The sequence below is a fragment of the Panthera pardus genome, unplaced genomic scaffold, assembly GCF_024362965.1.
Source record: "Panthera pardus isolate Hobbes unplaced genomic scaffold, ASM2436296v1 HiC_scaffold_3, whole genome shotgun sequence".
In the NCBI taxonomy this organism is placed as follows: Eukaryota; Metazoa; Chordata; class Mammalia; order Carnivora; family Felidae; genus Panthera; species Panthera pardus.
The window spans coordinates 59,001,860-59,023,229 of NW_026526876.1; the positions used below are offsets into that span (position 1 = coordinate 59,001,860).

General features: G+C 54.0%; 1 protein-coding gene across 1 annotated transcript in view; it reads right to left on the reverse strand.

Annotated features, from left to right (window-relative positions):
- Positions 1 to 21,370, reverse strand: part of KSR1 (kinase suppressor of ras 1) — a 161,769-nt gene that overhangs the window by 34,833 nt on the left and 105,566 nt on the right. Inside the window, exons 3-6 of the mRNA XM_053892770.1 lie at positions 12,697 to 12,844; positions 7,811 to 8,270; positions 5,658 to 5,662; positions 2,945 to 3,005 (exon numbers count right to left, since the gene is read on the reverse strand). Of these exons, the coding sequence (XP_053748745.1) occupies positions 2,945 to 3,005; positions 5,658 to 5,662; positions 7,811 to 8,270; positions 12,697 to 12,844 (674 nt within the window). The remainder of the gene's footprint in view (positions 1 to 2,944; positions 3,006 to 5,657; positions 5,663 to 7,810; positions 8,271 to 12,696; positions 12,845 to 21,370) is intronic.

A 21,370-nucleotide genomic window follows, 5' to 3' on the forward strand; every position in this document is an offset into this window, starting at 1 on the left:
AGACATAGAATCTGAAGATGCCTCCATTTTTGAAAGAAAAAAAAAGCAAAGGGTAGAACAGTGTCAATAATATACGTAGTATTTGGTGAAAACAGAAAAAGGAGGCCAAAAAATATACATATGTATTTGCTTGTATAAAAATTATCTCCAACTGCCCAGATCTGCCTACAGGGGGACCTAGAAGGCTGGGGACAGCAGGAGAGGACTGTGTGCATAGCCACCCTTGTCTACCTCTTGAATTCTGAATGTATTTCAATCCAAAGTAAATCAAAACTTAAAAAATTTAAAACCCACAAAAGACAGACTGGAAGGAGGGATGGGGGGTTGAGCGGGTGGTGTCCTCCAGAGAAAGTCTAAGGCAGTCCACAGGGTGGGGAGGCCTAAAAGGGCGGAAAGAGCTCACTTTTTTTTTTTTTTTTTTTTTTTGGAGGATTTTTCAAAGCGTAGAGTATCATAGGAGCAACAGAACAAACAGCAACAGTATTTGGGGAAGGGTTTGTAATACATCCATAAAACATGAGCTCACTCAATTCTTACAACTACCCCTGGGGAGTTAGGCGGGTCTGAGATTCTCAGTACACAGGCAAGGGAACCAGAGAGGTCAGGGGACTTTCCCGAGGCCACACACCGGGAAGCTACGCGGCAGGGTCTGGACCCCAGGGGCCTCAACATAGAGTGTGAGGGCTCCTCTGAGAGACCACTAGGGCAGAGCAGGAGAGAAAGAGCATGGGCTTTGGGGTCAGGCTGCACTGGAGAATCCTACCACCTATGGGCTGTGGGATGCCTCAGGGCCTCTGCAAATGCGGCCAACATGCGCACCTCGCAGGGACCTGGGGAGATCACATATGTGAATGCATAGTGCCCAGAGGGTTACAGTCTCCACCCAGACAAGATGGGTGCTTTCAGGGACGAGAACAAAGGCACCCATGTGCTTGAAGGGCCTTTTTTTTTTTTTTTAAGTTTTTTTTTAATTTATTTTGAGAGAGACAGAATCCCAAGCGGGCTCCATCTGCACTGCCAGCATAGAGCCCAACATGGGGCTTGAACTCACGAACTGTGAGACCATGGCCTGAGCTGAAATCAACAGTCAGATGCTTAACGGACTGAGCCACCCAGGTGCTCCCCTACCCCATGAAGTGCCTTTTAGGGAGCCTTGATCCTGCCTCCCTGGGATCCACATACTCTCTCTGGGCTTTAATCTCCTCTCATGCCAAAAGCAGGGATTAGGGAGCAGCTCAGTGGTATCTGAGATGACCTCCACCAGGGAAATCATGAAAACAGGGCAAAATAGTGGTGAGGTCCGGGCCCGAGAAGAGACAAGTGCTAGGAAGGGGTGTGAGGTGTGGGGTAAAAGCCTTCCCAGACCAGGGAAGAGCCACAGACAGCTTCCCCCTCCCCCCACAGGATTAGACCAAAACACTTTAGATCTTCTTAGAGAGGCCTGGAACACGGGTTTAAAAAAACCCAGAAGGTGGGGCAGTGACGTCACCAGGGTGGGGCAGCCTGGCAATATGAGACAAGGGGACTGCTGCTGCCCTAGCTGGAGGGCAGCTTCTGCTGCCCCAGGTGGAAGGAAGCGGCAGCCCGGGAAACACTCAGGGGCGAGCTGACACAGCCCACATCCTCTGTGAAGGCAGGTGCACCCAAGACAAAAGAAACAGCTGATCCCGGCGTGCCCCAGATCCTGGCCGACACGGGCCCCTCTCGGGCTAAGGCCTGTGCTTGTCCACCAAGTGCTCCCCGGTGCCGGACACGTGAAACCCAGGTGCACATCACCCCACTGTATCCTCATCACAGGACGGGGAGGAAGTCTTGTTTGCGGGGGCAGGGGGAAACTGAGGCTCAGAGAGATTACTGGCGTGCAACCCACGGAGGCAGAATGGGTAGGGTTCTCGTCCTGTGCTGAGCGGCTCTCTCACATCCTGGGAGCCTTGGGTACAGATGAGGGAGGCCCTGGGACCTGCACTCGAAGGGCTTGTCCCGACTGTCAGCCAGGCCCTCTCGTCGGTGGTACTCTAGCGTCTGGGGATCAGCCCTGAAGAGTCTCTGGGTGTCTGGGTGCCATCCAGGGGACACGATCCCTATCTTACTGGCAGCACGACCTCAGGCAAATTGCTCAGGCCCTTGGAGCCACAGCCGGGTCTCCACCTCTGGGCAAGAGTTCCAGGCTGGCCTCCCAGGCTGGACGGTAGCTCACACTCCCGGGGGAAATGAGAGGCTCTGCTAAGTTGCAAAGCTCTCAACAAGCGTGCCCTGCTGTGCTCACGGCAGGCTTTCGCAAGGGACGGCCAGAGCGCAGGCATCCCGAGGCACCGTTCTGCTGGTTGTCCGGGCTGGGGAGATGCCGTGCACACCTACTGTTGGTGCCACACACTAGCTCCACGAGTGTTGAGGCCAAGCCTTCCGGCCAGGCCACGTCACGGGCCCATCTCAGCCTATGCCAGCTCACACCAGCACCAGCGTGACTAGGAGTTGTGAGAAATCCAGACTGCTAAGCAGAGAACTTTAGGGATGGGGCCTGGGGTTTGGAGCTTCAAAGCTCCACGGGCTCTGATGCGTGGCCGGGTGTGGGCCCGACGCGACCCGGTGCTGGACCTGCAGGAAGCTCTCGGCTCCTCCTCCGGGAGACTGTGAGCCTGTTTCTCCTGGGACCTGTGTTCTCCCTCAGCAGGGTGAGGAAGAGACACATGGAGGGGTCGGGGAGGACCCACAAGTCTATATGACCGCTGGTGACAGCCAGGGCTTCCAGGTGGGTGCAGGGCTATGTTCACAGAGGTGATGGACAGACCAGAGGCAAAGAGTCCCCGAGAAACAGGGATCAGGACAGACCGCACCCCCCCCCCCCCCCCCCCCGCAATGAGGAGCAACCCTTAGTGGGGGCACTGGTACATGCAGGTCTCAGCCCAGCTGTGCCCCATCCCTATTCCAGACTGGCTGGACCTACCTGTGAGTCACCGACAGCCCGATGTCCCTTCGTACCATCTGTGGGGATCCGTACGGGAGATCTGCAGGGAAAGAGGCCAGGTTGAGCAGGCTGAGGAAGCTTGTGCCTGGGACCTTCTAGATCAGAGATCACAGGCCGGGTGGGTGCGGGGACTCACTGAATAGTAGATAAATGTTTTCCTGAACGTTCAAAACAAGGACAGGCCAGGTAGACCAGGGCAGCGTGGTTACCCTCATGCCCGGCCTTCTTCTCCTACGAACGTTGCTGCCTGGCCCCCACAGATGGTTCAGAAACCACCGCCGTGTGGCTTCGGGCTGCAGTGGAAGGCAGGCTTGAAGAGAGGGCTGCAGGCAGAGCAAAGCTGAGGACAGAAGTCTCCGCCTACACCCCGTCCCACAAGAATCTACAGGTCACTGGCTTGCAAGGGCTTACTTCTGGTCACTTCCTACTTAGTGGGTAGGAGCTGTGCGGCCCTTGGCAGAGGATTTGAGACTGGTTAGCTATACAGCACATCTGGTACCCTTCCAGCCAGAAGCACCTGGAGACTTCTGCTCTGAGGACCACCAGTGCCTGATCTTGGCGGGTAGAGCAAGGACGACGTGGAGTTTTACCATGCTCCCAGGTGGCCCAGCCCCACCAGCCGCTGGGGAAGTCTCAGGCAACGAGCCCTGAGATGAGCATTCTGTCTGCCTTCCCACGGGGCACCCTGGGCTCTCCCTGTCCTAATCCTGGGCTTCCCCATCAGAATAGCATCCTTCCAGTGTTTACAGCATTACAGGTTGGGCATCAAGGAGCAGCAAGAAGCAACCACTCCATCCACAGGCAGCCCATGTGTCCCACTGCCCTTCTGCCCCTCCTCCACCAGTGCACCCCCTCTCCTCCCCTCCCCCACTCCCTCCCGCTTCTGCCCCCCTCCACCTGTGCACCCCCTCCCCCACCTGTGCACCCCCTCCCCTCCCCCACCCCCTCCTGCTTCTGTCCCCCCTCCACCTGTGCACCCCTTCCCCTCCCCCCTCCCGCTCTGCCCCTCCTAAGCGCTGCCTATCTCCTCCTGGGGGTGGTTCTCAGAGACCATGGATGGGCTTCAGGGGTTCTGGGAATCCTCTGGACTGGTAAGCAGAACTTTGTGGGCTTTTCCCTGGAAAGAAGGTCTAAACTTTTATCCAGTTATCAACAGGAACCATACCCCAGAAAGGTCAGGAACATGGTGCTTGAGGGATCTCTAGCTGTCTCCTGTCCTTAGAGTCAGCAACATCCCTGCATCCCCTGTCCCCATGTGCTGGCCCGGCACACACCTCCTCCTCCCACACCAAGGGGAGTTTGATCAGGACCAAAAAGCCCTTTCCTGCTCCCTGATGATTCAAGAACCCACCATCACACCCCTCAGGGCTCTCTCTGGCACACCTGCCCTGAGGCTGACTTGTCCCAACTCCCTTCTGGGACCCCCTTCACTGTGAGCAGCCAAGGCCATCAAAGCATATGGGTCTAACAGGGGTTAGGCCGCCAACCTAAGAGAAACAGACTATGGAAAAATGAGATTTCAACCATGTATGTCTGAACACAACCCATGACCGACTTGTAATGAGCTGCGGTCGTAGGATAGGAGGGAGGGGAGACAGCACACGAGCTAGGCATCGACCGCCCCTGATCCAGACAAAATACTCACCCTGAAGACCCTGCTCTGCCTCTGGCAAGCTGGGCAGGCAGTCTCCCTGCCGCAGTCCCTGCACTACAACAGCAGCCAGGAGGATGACAGGACCAGGCTGCCCTAGGGATGCAGGGGCTGGATTCTCCTCCAAGGTTCCGGGAGGGGCCCTGAAGTCTGCACCCGTGCCCTGGGGAAGGGGCCTCACTCCTTGCTCACCCCATGCCTCCCTGGTGGTCCCGCGGCCAGCTTCATCTTGGTGTAGCTGTGGCCTGCTACCACTGCCTCATCACTAAGGCCCTGCTGACAGCTTCATCACTCTGCTTCGCCAGCTCAGGACGAAAGTAAGCTGCTATTTTGCTCAGGCAAGACCCAGACGTCTCTGCATTTCCACTGCGCCAATTAAAAGACTCCGGAGGCATGGCTGGTGCCCTCTGCTCTGACTCAGGAGAGAAGCCCTACAGCACAGCCATGTGCAAGGACCTGCTCCCACCCTGCTGGTGGAGGGGCAGGAAAAATGATCTGGGGCTGCCCGGGCTTCTTCCTCCCCTCCCAAAGGGGCATTTCTATCCGCACCCCCCAATCTCTCGGGGCTGCATTCAGAGCCAAGCCACATTATTGCCCCTGGGGTTATTCCTCTCCCAAAGTGGGGGGTCCCCTGACATCAGCTGGGTTCTGAGGACGGCTAACATCCACTTGCTACCAGACAGATGGAGTGTCCCTCTGGGCTACCAAAGCGGCTCAGCAGACAAGGCTCCCTGCCAGAGGTCACCTGTGGGGATGGCAGGGTGCAGATGGGGCCTGAGGAGGAACTGCCCACAGCCCATGGCAACGTCAAGGTCCCTGCTTCGCAGAGAGCAGCTCCTGGCTGGGCTGAGACCACCTTGCGACATCCTAAGGCCACCTGTCCTAGAGCTATTTCCTGGGGTGGTTCCCAGCACCTCTGCTTCTGGGTGGTGGAAAGGCTGACTGGACTGAGAGAGGGTCAAAGAAATCCACCCCTGACGGAGACAGCAGCACAAACACGACTCCCGGGTGGCAGAGGGGACGAAAATGAATCACTCTTACCAAACCTGCAGGAGACAAAAAAGAGAAAAAGTGGGATGATGTCACCGTGCTGGCTCAGTGTGTTCCCCAGAACGTCACTCACCGGGAGGGAGCGGGCAACGTCCTCAGGTAAGGACATTGAGCCCCTGGGGCATGGGGTCAGACTATGGGCACGGTTCCTCGATGGGAAGGGCTAGAAGTGCCCTCCCTGGGCCCCCCTGTGGGCACAGAAGTCACTCCTGGGCTCCCACGCTGCACGCTCTTGTCTATCAGCTTATCTACGCCTCGCCAGCCCCGCAGCACCGTATGGTGTGCTCCGTTTCACAACTGAGGAAACAGGCTCACGGTCTCTGAGATCACCTCCCGCAAGCGGGGACACCCCGGGTGTCCAGAGCCCTGCAGGGAGGGGTGCTCAGGGTCAAGGCAGGAGAAGGGGAAGTGGCTGGAGTAGGAGGGCGAGGAGAACAGAAAGGGGTCCCCAAGGAGGGCCAGGTGGAACGTGTCCTGAGCAAGCTCGTCCCGGGGGCTGCCGCTGGCCCAGCGACAAAGAAAGCTGGGGAAGACGCAGGCCACCCGGGCCGCCCTCTGGGCTTCGCTGAGCGTCCACAGTGCTAGTTCTAGTGGCCCTGTGTGGACTCGACTCAGAATCCCAGGGTGACGCCCAGCTCACCGGCTATGGGATGTGAGTGGCGCCATCTGCCTGAGGCTCCGTTCTGTGCCCAGAGCCCTCCGGATGCTCCTCTCGGGGGAAAATGAGACACAGATGCACTGGGTTTACCCACCGAGATGCCCTCTGATGACCCACTTCCGTGTGTCCGCATGGTAATCATACTGGGCTCTTTGGGAGAAGAGGATCCAGAAGGGGCGGAAGGCTGCAGTCCCTTCTGGGGAGGGGGCAGGGGACCAGGCCCCAGCAGGATGGGCTGACCGGGGGTGTCTGGGTGGGTCACAGCATGCATTCTTCTCCTTGGGTGACATACTCAAAACCATCAGAGATGTCCGGGGCCCATCCCATTAAGGGACCCAAGACAGCCTTCACTGGACAGGGGGAGCCGGCCCACCCAAGACCAGAAAAGGAGAGCACATGTCAGGAAAAAAAGCCTGGACTCAGAGGTACGGGAAGGTAGGAGGCACCCAGAGAAAGCTCCCTCCTTCCCCTCTGCCCCGCCCACAAGGGTACACTGACAAGGGCAATTTTTGTAATAGCCAAACTGACAATGACCTGAAGGTCGTCCTTCAGGAGGGGAGGAGTTAAACTATACAATGAAATGATACGAAAAAGTTAAAAAGATGAGGTAGCTTGAATAACTATAGGTATACACAAAAGCGATAACCTGGTTAGCTCTGAAAGGGGAATGGGGGTGGCCAAGGAAAAATGGTGGGGTAACTTCACACTGTCTACCCTACAGTGACAAACAACATGTGCTACAAAGTGTCTGCATCTTGGACCACGTGACACTTAGTACCTATTTAAGCATATAAATTAAGAAAATGTTTTACAGAAAGAGTAAAGTACTTTAAGATGTGGGAACATGACATTCTCAAAGATAACAAGTTAAAAAAAAACTAGGTTATAGAACAGAGCACATAGTATTTGATAATCATCAGAGATTTCAGCCAGATATTCTAGTTCTCTCCATCTGGGCACATGGGAGAATTGACATTGCTTGGTTGCTTTGTTTGAGTAGGGTCACAAATGGTGAGTGGAACTTGTAGGAAAAGAGCATTTAACTGTTAGTGTTTAACGTGTAAAATTCTTTCTTCCTCTGCCCTAGTGGAACGTTCCTGACAATGACCCAGAAAGTGGCTGTTCTGTCAGCCTGGGATCTAGAATGAGGCCAACCCATGATGGACAGGTAGCATAAGCAAGAAAGAAATCTTTGTTGTTTTAAGATGTACAGAGCTAGGGGCTATTTGTTACTGCAGCATAACCCGGTCTATCCTGACTGATACATGGCACCGTGTGTGTGTGTGTGTGTGTGTGTGTCCGTCCATATCCAGAAGGAACCTAGCAGGATTCAGTCCCCACTGTTAACGTAGCCCGGAGAGTGGACTTTGCACGCTTCCATGTTGACTTTATTTGTCCTTTTAAAATAAAGCCTGTGTTACCTTTGTAACAAGAAAGCCGTAGGCAGAACTGGCAAACTGAGCCCCAGCCTGGCAGGAACACTCACCTCATTGGGGAGACCTCGTCAATGCGGTTCCCCAGCTGAGACTCATGGGACTTGCTCCGGGTGAGCGTGGGGAAGCTGGGCAGCAGCTGAAAGACCTTGCGGCTGGGCGGGGGCGGCGTCCGCGGTGGCTTCAGCTTGGTGTGCCTTCGCAGCTGGGGCGTGGTCGGCGGGGTGATGAAGCTGTGCAGGGCGCGGGGGGTCAGCCGGCCGCTGGCGTGCAGGGGGATACAGGTGTCCGCGAGGCCCTCGCAGGGGCCTGGGGTCGGGGAGTCCGAGGTGGGCAGAGCCGACACGGAGACGGAGCGTGGGCCCTGGGCACCGCTGCCCATTCTGCCCAGCTGGGTGCTCCCTGGGGGCCAGGGCGGGCCGGCTGGCGGGAGGGCGTCCGCGGAAGGCCCCGAGCCACTTTCCCGCCGGGCGTCCAATGAACTCCAGCCTGAGTCATCTTTGTGCTCCCCTCCTGTGGGCCAAGAAGTCGAGTCACAGATGACTGGAGCTAGAGAGATTTACAGGTGAGGTGGCCGGGGCCCAGAGAGAGTAACACCTTGTCCAATGCTGCACAGTTCCTTACCAGAAGGCTTCAGCTACCAGCCTTCGTAAAGGCCTTCTCATGCACACGTGTCATTGCCCGTGTTATCTGTGACTCAAGGGCACCAGCACAGATGTCACTGTCCCCATTTTATAGAGGGGAAATGAGGCCCAGAGAGAGAATGGCTTGTCCAGGGTTCTTGCTGGCCAGTCTGTGGGGAGTAAGCCAGGACACCCAACCCAAAAATGGGTGACCTCAGAGAGGGAAGTGGTAACTGATCTTTAAGAGTCAGGAAGGGGAAGCTGGGATGTGGGAAAGGGATAACTCCATGTCAAGTAAATTCAGGGGCGCCTGGGTGGCTTAGTTGATTAAGCGTCCAATTTCGGCTCAGGTCATGATGTCACAGTCCGTGAGTTCGAGCCCTGAGTTGGGCCCTGTGCTGACAGCTCAGAACCCGGAGTCTGGTTCACATTCTGTGTCTCCCTCTCTCTCTGCCCCTCCATAGCTCACACTCTGTCTCTCTCTCAAAAATAAAATACTAAACATCAAAAAATTTTTTAAAGAAAAAAAAATTCCAACATCAGGAAAGGGGTGTCCCAACCTTCAATAGTAATCTTCCCTGGGAATTTGCTGGGAAAGAGATCCAATGAGGAAAGGGTCAATAGCCACTTCTTTCTGAGAGGCTGTCCTTTTGGCCGCCCACACAGTTGGCCCCGGAGACCTTGGGGCTCTGTGCAGTTCCAGCTCAATGGCACAGTCTGTCTGTTCGTTCAAGCACATGCTGGACGTCAAGGCATGAAAAAGACATTCACTGTGCTTGAGGGGTCCAAAGAGGGGGACAGCAGTGTGCTGAGACAGAGCTGTCTGGGCACTGAGGGAATATGAGGAGGAGAACCCTAAACAGCCCGGAGGGCTTCCCAGAGGAGGAGGAGGAGCCTGGGCTGAGCCAGCTAGAGAAGAAGGTGAAGCAGGTGTACTGGGCAGAGGGAACAGCACGTGCAAAGGCAGGGAACACACGGCACCTTCTGGGAACTACAGAGTTCCCTGTGCCTTGAGAGGTCAGGACAAGCCAGGGAGAAGCAAGAGATGAGGTCGGAGGGTCAGTCCCCCCCCGGGGCCAGCTCAGGAGGGGTCTCGGAGGGCTCGCTAAGGACTCTAAGTTTGTGCTTACAGGGGATGAGGAGACTCCAGAGGGTTGGGGGCAGAGAGAAAGGAGCCCATGAAATCAGACACCCTGCTGCGGGGAAGGAAAAGACACCTGCCTCCAGTGAGTGGAAAGTACAGGAAGGCAGATTTTGACTCCAGACAAAATGAACTTCCACACTGGAGTTATTCTACTTTGTGCTTTGTACCCTGACTCAGGCAGGGCCACGTGAGGCCGCGGAGATTCAGAGAGGCCACACGCACTGCCGAGGTCAGGCAGCCCTCGGTCCCGACCGCAGCACTAGGCCTCCTCCCACGAGGCCGTCCATTCTGAATAACCTACAAATCCGGCCCAGCCTTGTGAGGTAAAGAGCTCTCGGTCATCAGAGGTGCCCAAGCCCACGCGGCCATTTATCTGTGGAGGGAAGTGACCTTCGAGACTCTCAGGGTTTCTTATACATTCCCTTCGTCTTCAAGGACCCTTCCTCCTACCTCACTACATGGTGACTTTCTCTTCATGAATCAACTCGGCAGAGTGAGATACTCGGCCTGTGTGCTCCTTGTGTTTGCTCCCGGAGAACCGTAGTCAGGACTTACACTGTAACTTACACAGTGGCCTATGGGAGGCGCTGGCATGCCTGTCACTGAAGGGATGAAAAAAATGGCCAAGTCCGCCACCCAAGGAAACAAGCCCCAAATTCTTCAGTTTGCCATTTTTTAAATAATTTTTTTTTAACTTTTTAACTTATTTTTTGAGAGAGAGCGGGAGCGGGGTAGGGGCAGAGAGAGGGAGACAGAGGATCCGAAGTGGGCCCTGCACAGACTGGCTGAGAACAGCAAGCCTGATGCGGGGCTGGAACTCAGAGACCGCAAGATCATGACCGGAGCCAAAGTCTGATGTTCAACTGACTGAGCCACCCAGACATCACCGCCCTTTTTCTTTTTTTTAATGTGAAAGAGAGAGGGGGTGGGGGGAGAGGAACAGAGGAAAAGAAAGAGAGAATCTTAAGCAGGCTGCATGCTCGGCATGGAGCCCGACATGGGGCTTGATCCCATGACCCTGGGATCATGACCTGAGCCGCAAGTAGGAGTTGGATGCTCAACTGACTAAGCCATCCAGGTGGTCCTAATTTACCCATTTTTAATCACCGCTGCTTTGGGCCAGCTCAGGGATGGCAAATGGGTCTTGATATGCATGCCAACGCCAGTTAACCAGCAGCGGCTCTTGAGAAGGACTCTCTGGCACAGAGAACCATCCTTCACTCACCTTTCTTAAGACCAGTGACCACAAGGCAAGTGGCTTCAACATTTTCTAGGACTCCTCAAGCCTAATACTGAAAAGAACACTAATATATGCCAGGCTCTGGTCTAAGCACTCGACCTTAACTCAGTTCCTCCTCACAACGCTATGAGAGAATGTTGTTATTACCTCCATTGTACAGATGAGGAAACTGAGGCACGGTGGGGTTAAGAAACAGACCAAGGTCCCACGGATTCTAAGAGTGCTGAGCCCAGGCAGGCAGAATCCACAGTCCACCTTTATGGCAGCTAGACTGCTCTAGGTGCAATCAAGACTGATCGCATGATCTGAGACACTGGGCAATTGTGGTATCCACCTAGGCCCCAGAAGATTCCCTGGAGGTTTGGCCACCACTGGGCAGACCCACTGGGGTGAGGTGTGGCCAGGACCCTCTTGGGGACGTAGGGGTACCACAGCTGAAACCAGACGAGAAGGACACGGAAAAGACCCCCTCCTCCCCATAGGCCTCCTCCAGGGCATGGTAGAAAAAGCACCCTCTGAGGAAGAAACCCGAGTTCGAAGCCCAGCCCTGCCGCGTGCCAGCTGTGGGACCCTGGACAATTCACCCAATGCTTCCGAGGGTCTAGCTACAATAGGCACTTACCACCACCGCTGAGAAGGGTGTCGCCACACACACGTCAAGTGCCTGACTTAATAAATTTAGTGCCTGATGAGTCAGTGGTCTCCCTATCTTGGCACCCAGGACGGGCAGACAGGAACCTTCCTAATACAAATGGGTCACCATCCCTCAACGGTTGGCGCCTCCACAGTTCTTTACCATTTGGGCACAGGGAGGGAAGGCTGACGAGTCACCCCACGGTCCCAGCTTAGGTACCAAGTTGTTCTACATTTCCGCAACGCGGAAACAACCCTGCTGCCAACAAAGACTGAGGCTGGAATTCTGGCTCTGCCACCGACTGCTGTGTGTCCGTGGCTAAGCTTTTGCCTTCTCTGGGCTCAGTCCCCTCTGTGAGTGGGGACGCGAACGCAGGCTACGTCTCTCTCACGTTTATTCTTTGGCACGTGCTGGGAGGCCTGGTACGTGGAGGTCTTCTGAACCGAGCGAAGCTCTCCACGCTAGGCTCTGTGTCAGAGGAGGACTCGGTATAATGGGGCCGAGACAGAAATCAAGCCCAATCCCCTCTGGGGGGAAAAGAAAAATCAAGCAGAATATAAACTTCAGTACCTTCCTTGAGCCTCAGGGAGCCAGAAATAAGACAGGTGGCTCCGACAATTAGAAACGGGGCTAATTCCATTCATTAGGCTCACTTTAAAGCCTTACTGGTGTGGTAGTGAGCATGTTAAGTCACAGTGTTTGAAGTTGTTTCCAAGGCAAGATTTAGAAAGCCCGCAAATAACTCTCAAGGAACTCATCGTAATACCAGGATTACCCACTTTGCCTGGAGTGGCCACGTCTACACTCACAGCTGAAACACCATAGTTTCTCTCATCTGAGCACACAGCCCCTCAGCCAATGGGGGCAGGAGAAGGCAGGGGGCAGGCTGGGGGTGAGCTCGGGGTGCCGAGGGGGCTGGAATGCAGGGAGCCACTGGGGGTTCCGAGCCCAACAGACGTGCTCAGAAGAGGGAAAATCGCACAGGGCTCACCCAGTGGACCAGTGTGGGGTCTCTAACGATGTGCAAAAGCTTCCCTGGTTCATACTAGGCTGAGCAGGAGGGATGCAAACCCTCTATCTCAGGTCAGGCCAAGCACACACTCTCTGTCTGGCCTTTCCAAGTTGCCTCAGAAACCCTGGGCCACGCTTGCCCCACCCCCATCACTGGCCTCAGCAAAGGCAGGGGCCCCAGGGAACCAGGACAGGCCTGGGGAGGGAAGGCTGGCGTTCAAGCCCAGGCAGAGGGACAGGGAGCCGACGGGGCTGGCCTTAGCACCGGGGAGGCCGGTCCTACCTACCCAGACCTGTCACTTTCCGCAGGCAGGCGAGGGCGTACTGCAGGCGGCCACACTCCTCGGCGTTGGCCCCGTAGCGCCGCAGCGTCTCCTTCACCTTGACCTCGTTCATGTCCAGCAGGGCATCCAGTGTGAGCTCGTTGAGGATCTCCTGAGAAAGCACAGAAAAGACCGGCAGAGAGCCGGTGAGCAGTCAGGCCAGCCCTGGAGCCCTCTTCATCCTCCCCGTGGCCAGGGCTGGGCTCCCCTGCTGAGTGGCAGGGGCCAGGTGCTGGCGGGTCCGCCTCCCAGAAGCCTCCACTTGTCAGAGGACACGGGCAGCCAGCTCTTACCCCCACCCCCAGTGCTACCAGAGACAGCAGCTGAGGTAGACCAAAAGCTTCAGGGCCAGGGTGGGGGAGGAAGAAAAAAACCCAGAAAAGTTACGATGAGGGCATGGTGCCTGCCTGTTTCTTTTTATTTCTCTGCACAGAAGAATGATGAATCATGACAACTTTTTAGAATGATAAGAACTTCAGATAAAGAAGGCCCTTTACAATTCTGCTAATCTGAATTAGACAAGACAGATTTCAAATGAAATTGGCTTAACAAGAGAAGGATGAAAAAGAATTAACCCTCACCAAGCACTGTGTAGGCACTTACTACCCTTGCCTTATTTCTCAGTCAAAACCTTTCAAGGGTTCAAGGTGGCAGAGAGGAAGGGACAGGCCCAAGTGTGAAAAGGGCTCCATGCAGACTTTGACGATGGATGGCCAGGTGACAAGGGACGCAGGGGGCCTCTGGGACAGAGAGTAGCCCCTGGCCGACCAGCAAGGAAAAGGGAGCCTCAGACCTATAGCTGTTAAGGAACTGGCTTCTGCCAGTAACCTGAATGCACGTGGACGTGGCTTCTTACTGAAGCTTCCAGGTAAGAGGCCAGCCTTGCTAACACCTTGACTTTCTCGGCCCGGTGACCCCAAGCAGGAAAGCTAGCTGAGCCCGCCTGAACACAGCCATCCAGTCTTCCTCCTACACAACTGTGAGCTAATAAATTGGGGATGCTTGTGGTTATTTGCTCTGCGGCAACAGAAAACTAATACAGAGAGTGAATATTTGAATCAAGGCCTGACTTCAAAGCTTGTGCTCTTTCTCCTCATCAAGGAGGAAGGAACCCCCTCCGGCACTGATTGCTTTGAGCCAGATGTGATACCAAGCCTGGAGCAGACACACAGAAGGATGGGACAGATCTCTGGCCTCAAATGGTTCGCAGGTGACCGACATAAAAACAAGTCACTACAATGGCCTAGCATAGAGAAAGCTCAAAGAGCTACCGAACGGGGTGGGGGGAAGGGAGCTCGCAGCTCTTCCCCTTTCCCTTCCCCTTCTTCTTCTTTGGCCCCTTTCTACAGTTTCCAGATTTTCTATGTATCAGGGAAGGCCAGACATCCCACATCAAATGATTCATATAAAACCCACAGCTCTTGAGAACCTAAGATGATTATCACTGATTTTGGCAAGCTGTGTAATTTTCTTTTAAAAGAGTAATGGTTATTGGGGCACCTGGGTGGCTCAATTGGTTAAGTGTCCAACTCTTGATTTCGGCTCAGGTCTCATGGCTCATGAACTATGAGATCAAACCCCAGGTCAGGCTCTGTGCTGACAGCACAGAGCCTGCTTGGGATTCTCGCTCTCTCTAAATAAATAAATAAACTTAAATAAACTTAAATAAGTAAATAAATAAATAAGTAAATAAATAAATAAAAGAGTAAGGTTATTGTCAATTCATGCTGCTGTAAATCTTAGACTTAGGTGTCAAAACTGAATCTGATGGGGGCGCCTGGGTGGCTCAGTCGGGTGAGTGACCGACTTCGGCTCAGGTCATGATCTCAAGGTTTGTGAGTTCGAACCCCGTGTCGGGCTCTGTGCTGACAGCTCAGAGCCTGGAGCCTGCTTCTGATTCTGTCTCCCTCTCTCTCTGCCCCTCCCCCACTCATACTCTGTCTGTGTCTCAGAAATAAACATTAAAAAAAATTTTTTTTTAAAAACGGACTCTGACGAAGGTACAGTCTGTGAGTCGTTACAGCAATGGTTTGGGGGCTTTGTAATGCTGGTGGTGGGGGCCACAGCTGAGGCCTGGGGTCTGGCCATATCCTCCCCATCCCCACCGTTGTGTCTTGTCTGCATATTCTTCAATCTCCACGGTTGTAGACAAGACTTTGACAGCTGTTTAGAATGATTCACATCAAAATTTAGAAAAACAGACATACACGAAAAAGCACCAAACCGCTCGTCATCGGCTGGGCAAACCCTTGCTTGTCAGAAATCCTTCCAGATGATAAAACTAGAGCCTCACAGGAAACTGCTGATAAGAACAGCACAGACAGCAGGCTGGGGAGATAAAGGGCCCCCGGAGAAGCAGCTTTTGTTCAATCGTGTCTCCCTCCTCCGGCCTCAGGGACACTCTTCAACAAAATGCAGTTTTGACCTCTTTTCCCCTCATTTTACCACGAAAAGCAATTTGGCAATATTGTCAAGAATGAATCAAAGTGACGTGGACATTTACACAACCGCACAAAACAACGCAAGGTCTTTCCCTGGAGCGTCCTCAGTTCTCACGAAACGCGCATCTTCCCAAGGCTGTGATGACTCAGCAGTTCTCAAGTGGGATTCCTAAACAAGCCTAGAAGCCCAATCCCAGACCTAACTGTCCCGCAAATGAGGATTTCCTTCATTTCTTTCTTTCTTTCTACTCCTCTCCTCCCCCCACACACCAAGTTTCCAGTTCCCAAACACAGTAAGTGCATTTATTATTACGGACCATCTACCAGTACGATGCGCCCAGTGCTTTGTGTAGGATCTCCAGTCTGGACAAATCAACAAGGGTCATGCTGTCAAGTGCACCTTCCCTGAGCCTCAGAGACCATTAATGAGTGGCCGGCCAGAACTGAAACCTACATGGCTGGATCCCAGGGCTCCCTCAACTCTTCCCTGCTGTCATTCCCGAACCTGGCAAAGCCTTGGGATGCCACGACTACCTCGACGGGGTGGGGGTGGGGAGGGGGGGGGATTAATAATTTTTTTCAAAGTAAATTAAAGGAATTAATTTCTACCTGTTTTCTGAAAAGCAAACTACACGGTGAAATGGAAACTCTTTGTTTTCTATCAAGTGAAGTAACCCCCTAGAAAAGAGAAAAGAATATGTTCAAATCCATTCCCTTAAGAAAAAAAAAAAAATGGGTGGGGGTACTGGGATAGAAGGGTCGGTCCAGGATCGTACTTAAATTGGAGCTGCCCCTGCCTTCCCAGTGATGAGGGGGCATAAGGCAGGCTGAGGGCCAGATACAAGCTAGCACAGACTCCCTCCAAGGTGGGATGTGTGAGATACTCCTCAGGTACTGCTGGCTGCCCAAGGGCGAATGAAAGGAGACAAACGGTTAACTGATAGAGACTACAGTCATGTGGGCCAGGAGTCTCCATCAGTGTGCAAATATCTTAGTAAATTACAAGAAAAAGGCGACCTTATCAGTAGCCTTATCTCCAGAAACCCGTAGACTCAGTTTCCTGGAGCCCCAACATCCCCCTTCCATAGTGATGCGGGGAACACAGGCGAGAAGGAAATAGCAGGTAAAATTAAATTTCCTAACCTGCTGCCCATTGACAAACACTTGAGGCAAATACAGGGTAGAACATTTCTCCAGGAACACCCTGACCGTCCTAACGTTAATGTCTTACTACAGGGAAAACAACCTTAGCTAGACAACAGCAAGGCCTCAGGCATCTTAGGAGTCCTTTTTAGTGTACCCAAGTCCCTCTGGAGATCTCCCTTTTGATGTTACTTTCCCCAACTTCATACTATATAAGGAGCCACTCTTTACAACCCCAGAGCAGCTCCTTCCTGCCCACGGGTCCTGTCCCCGTGCTTTATTTAATAAAATCACCTTTTTGCACCAAAGAGGTCTTCAAAAAATTCTTTCTTGGCCGTTGGCTCCGGACCCCACGAACCCCCCACCACCCCAAAACTTCATCACCAGGACAAGCATGGCTTTCCAGAGGTGTGAACTATGTACGTCCTTCCGCGAAATGAGAATGCCAGCATGCATCAGCGTCATTTCTGACCGCTCCTTCCATTCCCCCTAATGATGAGGGAGCGTGGGGCAAGCTGAGGGCAAAATACAGGCTGGCGTGCATGCACACACGCACACACACTCCAGGTGGAATGTTCCTTGGACACTCCTGGCTACCCAAGAACAAAGCAAAGGGGTTTCAGTGCTTGCGCGGTAATGTGGGCAACTAAGGCAAATGAAAATTAAATTCCCCTACTGCCTACAGCCCACTGACAAGTCCTTGAAAATGGTAACCACCCTCTAGGAGCTCAGCTGCCTCGATGATGACACTTTGCTGGGGGCCAAAGGGAAATTGAGTTTAACATTATCCCAACTTCAAGGATCCTGTAAGTCTGCTTCCTTTATCTCAACTGCCCCAAGATCTATGCTGGCAATCATGCTCCCAGCTTACTGGCCCCAATATCCATCTGAAGGATCTCATGACTGAGGCTTTATTAAACTGTGATAAATGGTGTTTCCCTAGCAACAGCTAGCCCCTCAGGGTCCTAGAAACCTTGCTTCCAAAATTCCTTGGAGACTTACTCTATCCCCGACCCCTTCCCAACCTGAAGGTATATAATGAGGACCCCAGCGCAACTCTTTTTGCCCATGGGTCCAGTCCCCGTGCTTTAATAAAGTCAGCTTTTTGCACCAAGACATCTTCAAGAATTCTTTCTTGGCCATCGGCTCCGGACCACCCCATCATCACCCCAAAATTTCACCTAACCCCTCCTCCCTGCAGGGCTGGATCACTGGAGAGAGGGACCACGCCGCTCTACCTAAAAGCTGCCGTTAACGAAGCGAGCCACCAGTCAGCAAATCACCTGGCAGAGTAAGGGTCTCAAATACACAAGCCTCAGGGCCAGGCTTTGGGAAGAAATGAGACCAGTGTGGCTGTGGCCCTTTTGATCTATCTTTTAACGGAGACAGAAGTAGTAGAAACACTTCTCTCCTTTACTGGACAACAAGAAATCCGACAGCAGCAAGGTCCAAGCTAACTGGAAACCTACCCTCTGCTTTCACTCAGTGCAGGGGTGTGAGGGGAGGCTAGGGGAGGGTTGCCAGATCTTACTCTGAAGAAATCTGGAGTTTTTTCTTTTTTTATTAAAAAAAAAATTTTTTTTAACATGTATTTATTTTTGAGACACAGAGACAGAATGTGAGTTGGGGAGGGACAGAGAGAGAGGGAGACACAAAATCCGAAGCAGGCTCCAGGCTCTGAGCTGTCAGCACAGAGTGCGATGCGGGGCTCAAACCCACAAACCATGAGATCATAACCTGAGCCGAAGTCAAACGCTCAACCGACTGAGTCACCCAGGCGCCCCTAGAGTTTTACTTTATTTTTACGTGGTGGCAATTTTTACGTAATGCAAGGCTGTGCAGACCAAACAATCACATCCAGTAGTTACACGTGCCTCCAGACCCCAGCAAGGAGGCCCTGTGCAAAGAACCTGACGCCTCCCAAAGTTCTGATCAGCAACTTCTAAAGCTTTATTTCTGTAGGCAAATGAGGAGGGAGGGAGGCAGCCCAGCAGCAAATGCCCTTAGCTACGTAGCCCAGGGCGGGGTGGGGGGGGGGGCAGGCCTTCTTAGTGAGGCATCCACCCCAGCTCTGGGACCCCACCACGAAAACAAAGTACCCCGGTCTTTCAACACCTACAAATGATTTCAGACCTGAAGTTCATTCAGTCAAGATGGGAAAGTGCACGAAGCAAGCGGGCCGGAACCAGGGGAACCAGTTATACAAAGAGAACGCATCCGCCCAGCTCTCAGCTGGACTTCCAGTTAGACAAGTCAGGCCAGGGGAGCCTAGGTGCAGGCCCTGGGAGTGGCCCTAAGCAACTGGCACCCCCAAACCTCACCCACAGGTGTGATGTGCCCACCCACAGTGACAGGCACAGCCAAGTGTGTTAGGAAGTTATTCCGGAACGTGTACAACTTCTCTGGATTATCTCTACACTGAAAGCGAATTAGGGAATCAGGTTCACCACTACTGCAACTGAACTTCTACACCTGCCGACAACCCGGTGGGCAAAGCTGCTTGGAAACCCCTCAGGTGTGAGAGGCCCCAAGGTCCCAGGAGGGCCTCCCACCTGCCTGGAGGCCAGAAGCCATACCCTAGAGTCGGGGTGAGGGTAGAGAATCTGTCTGCTGCGGGGAGAATTCTTGCCCACCTCACCCCAGCTTCTGTCTAGGAAGAAAATATGGAACAGGAGGGGCGCCTGGCTGGCTCAGTTGGAAGAGCAGGTGACTCTTGATCTTGGGGTCCTGAGTTCGAGCCCCATGTTGGGTATAGAGATTACCAAAAATAAATAAATAAATAAACTTAAAAAAAAAAAAAAAGGTGGGGGGATATGAACTAGAAACCGAGCAGGGAAGACACGGCCGCCCAGGCATTGCCGGGGATGCAAAGCCTTGTCTCCGGGAAGCCTCCGGTGAGCACGTGAGCACAGAAGTGGGGCAGCAAGGACACGGGTCAGAGAAAGAGCTCCAGAGAACACTGGCTTCCTGCCTCTCACTGTTCCCTCAAGTCACGGTTTATGTTCTCCAGTAGGTGACGTGAAGTTATTCTTTCTGGTAACAATTAGAGAGGAGGGTTGGCTGAATGCTGAGGTCGCTCCCAGTCTACGGTAATTAAGCTGCTGGTTCTGTTCTCTAGAGCGGCAGGCAGGGCCGGGCTAGGCGGAACACAGCTGTCCCCTCCCCTCAGCAGCTGACAGCAGCTAGTGTCAGAGGCCAGGCTGAGTATCAGATGGTATCCTGGGACTTACCAGCAGCCACGGGGCTGCCTGGGGTCTATACTTAGAAGCCTGTGCCGGCCGACACGGAGAGCCGTCCACACTCGCCGCGGTCAGTCAGGACTAGAAATGCCAGGGGCTTCGATGCCTGTTTGTGGGCCACGTACAGAAGCTGGGGCAGCTCAAGGCAGAATTCCAGTGAAGTCCTGGATTAAAGGAAGCCCAAGAAGCAAACCCACACTTTGTGTTTCTATTTAGCTTTCTGGGCCAAGAGCACAGGAGGGGTCAGTAAAGGCAGTGACTACGTCATCGGTGGGGCTAGCTCTCCAGGTCCATTTGCAGAACCCGGATTTCTGGTGTGGGGGCACAGGGACATCCCCCAGCTTCCCGGAAAGGGCCAGGATCCTTCACTGCAGACGCTTCCCTGGGACTGGTCACACCGGAGGGGCCAGGGGTAGACCCCCAGAGCCCTGTGCATGGTGATTCAGACCCCTGTACACCCCTCTGAGGCCAGCGGGGCAGGCCGGGGAAAGAGAGGGAGAAGAGCAAGGCAGTTTCTATGGCAGTCCAGGCTAGGAGCCCACGTGCCTCCAGTTGGGAAGGGAAGACCTGCCCCCGTGTTTCTCTCTGCCTTCTGCCCACGGCTGGGGCTCAGGGAGAGGGACAGTGAGGCTTGGGTAGCAATAGTTGGAAATTCTGGGAGGCATAGGCGGAGCCGAGGCAGTGAGGGCCTGGGTCAGGCAGCAAGGGCCTGGGTCAGGCAGCCTTCTGGGGTTTCCATGGAGATCAACAGTCGGCTTTGTCCAGGGGGCACTGGCTTTGACAATGGACCGGTTCTGGGCCCAGCCTCCTCCTATCCCGGGGCTGGGAAATGAGAAATAGCAGCTCCTGGGAGAAGTCAGACACTTCCTGGAAGGCTTCTCTCTACCACTCCCCAGCTGGACTAGCATCGTGAAAGAAGGACCAGACTTGGTCAGTGGAATCCCGTGACCCTGGGCCAGTCCCTATCCCTCTCTTGGGGTTTGGTTTCATCACTTATAAGATGGGTGGGTTTGGCTGGATTAGACCAGTGGCTCTCAACCTTGGCTGCACCCTAGAATTACCTGGGGGGGGGGGTGCTTTTAAAAGGGATCCTGATGCCCCTGCCCCACCTCACTCGGGGTAGGGATGGTGAGAGAAGACAGGCTACAGGGCCTTAAGTCTGGCCAAAGTAGCCCAGGGAAGAAAGTGTCTGAGAATGCCCAGTTCAGAAGGCAGGTCTGGCGGCCAGGGCAGGAAGGGCAGGGCTGTGCCCTGGGGTTGACCCCTGCCTATCTTCTCATGAGCCCCACACTCCTTCAACTCAATCCCAGCCTAGCCCAAGCCCACAGGTGTCCCATGAGAGGTCTGTGCCTGCCTCCCTCCCTCCCACCAAGGCAGGGTGGGGGCACACAGAGTGGGGGACCAGGCTGGAATCTCCAGGGAGTGGCTGTCTCTGGCCTATGCATTGGTATGTCTGGGCTTGAAAGCCTCAGAACGATGGTGCAGTGACGGCGTAAGGTGTGGACGTAGAGGAATACAGGTCAAAGGAGAAGCACTGAGGAGCAGGTCAAGAACCAAGGCAAGTGATGAGCATTTATTATGCATCTCCTGGGTGCCAGATGAACTACAGAGGTCAGTGCTGCAATCCTCCCAACATCCTGAGATGGGTGATAAGGCTCAGAGAGGGTAGGTGAATTGCTCAAGACCACACAGCCGGATTGGTAAGGCCGAGGCGTGGCCATCTCTACCTGTGCCCAGCCAGCTGGCCCTGCCTGCGCTGGTGCCCGCCTATTCGCTGTAGAAAGTGAGCTCTTTTGCCCAGGGCAGGGTTTACTT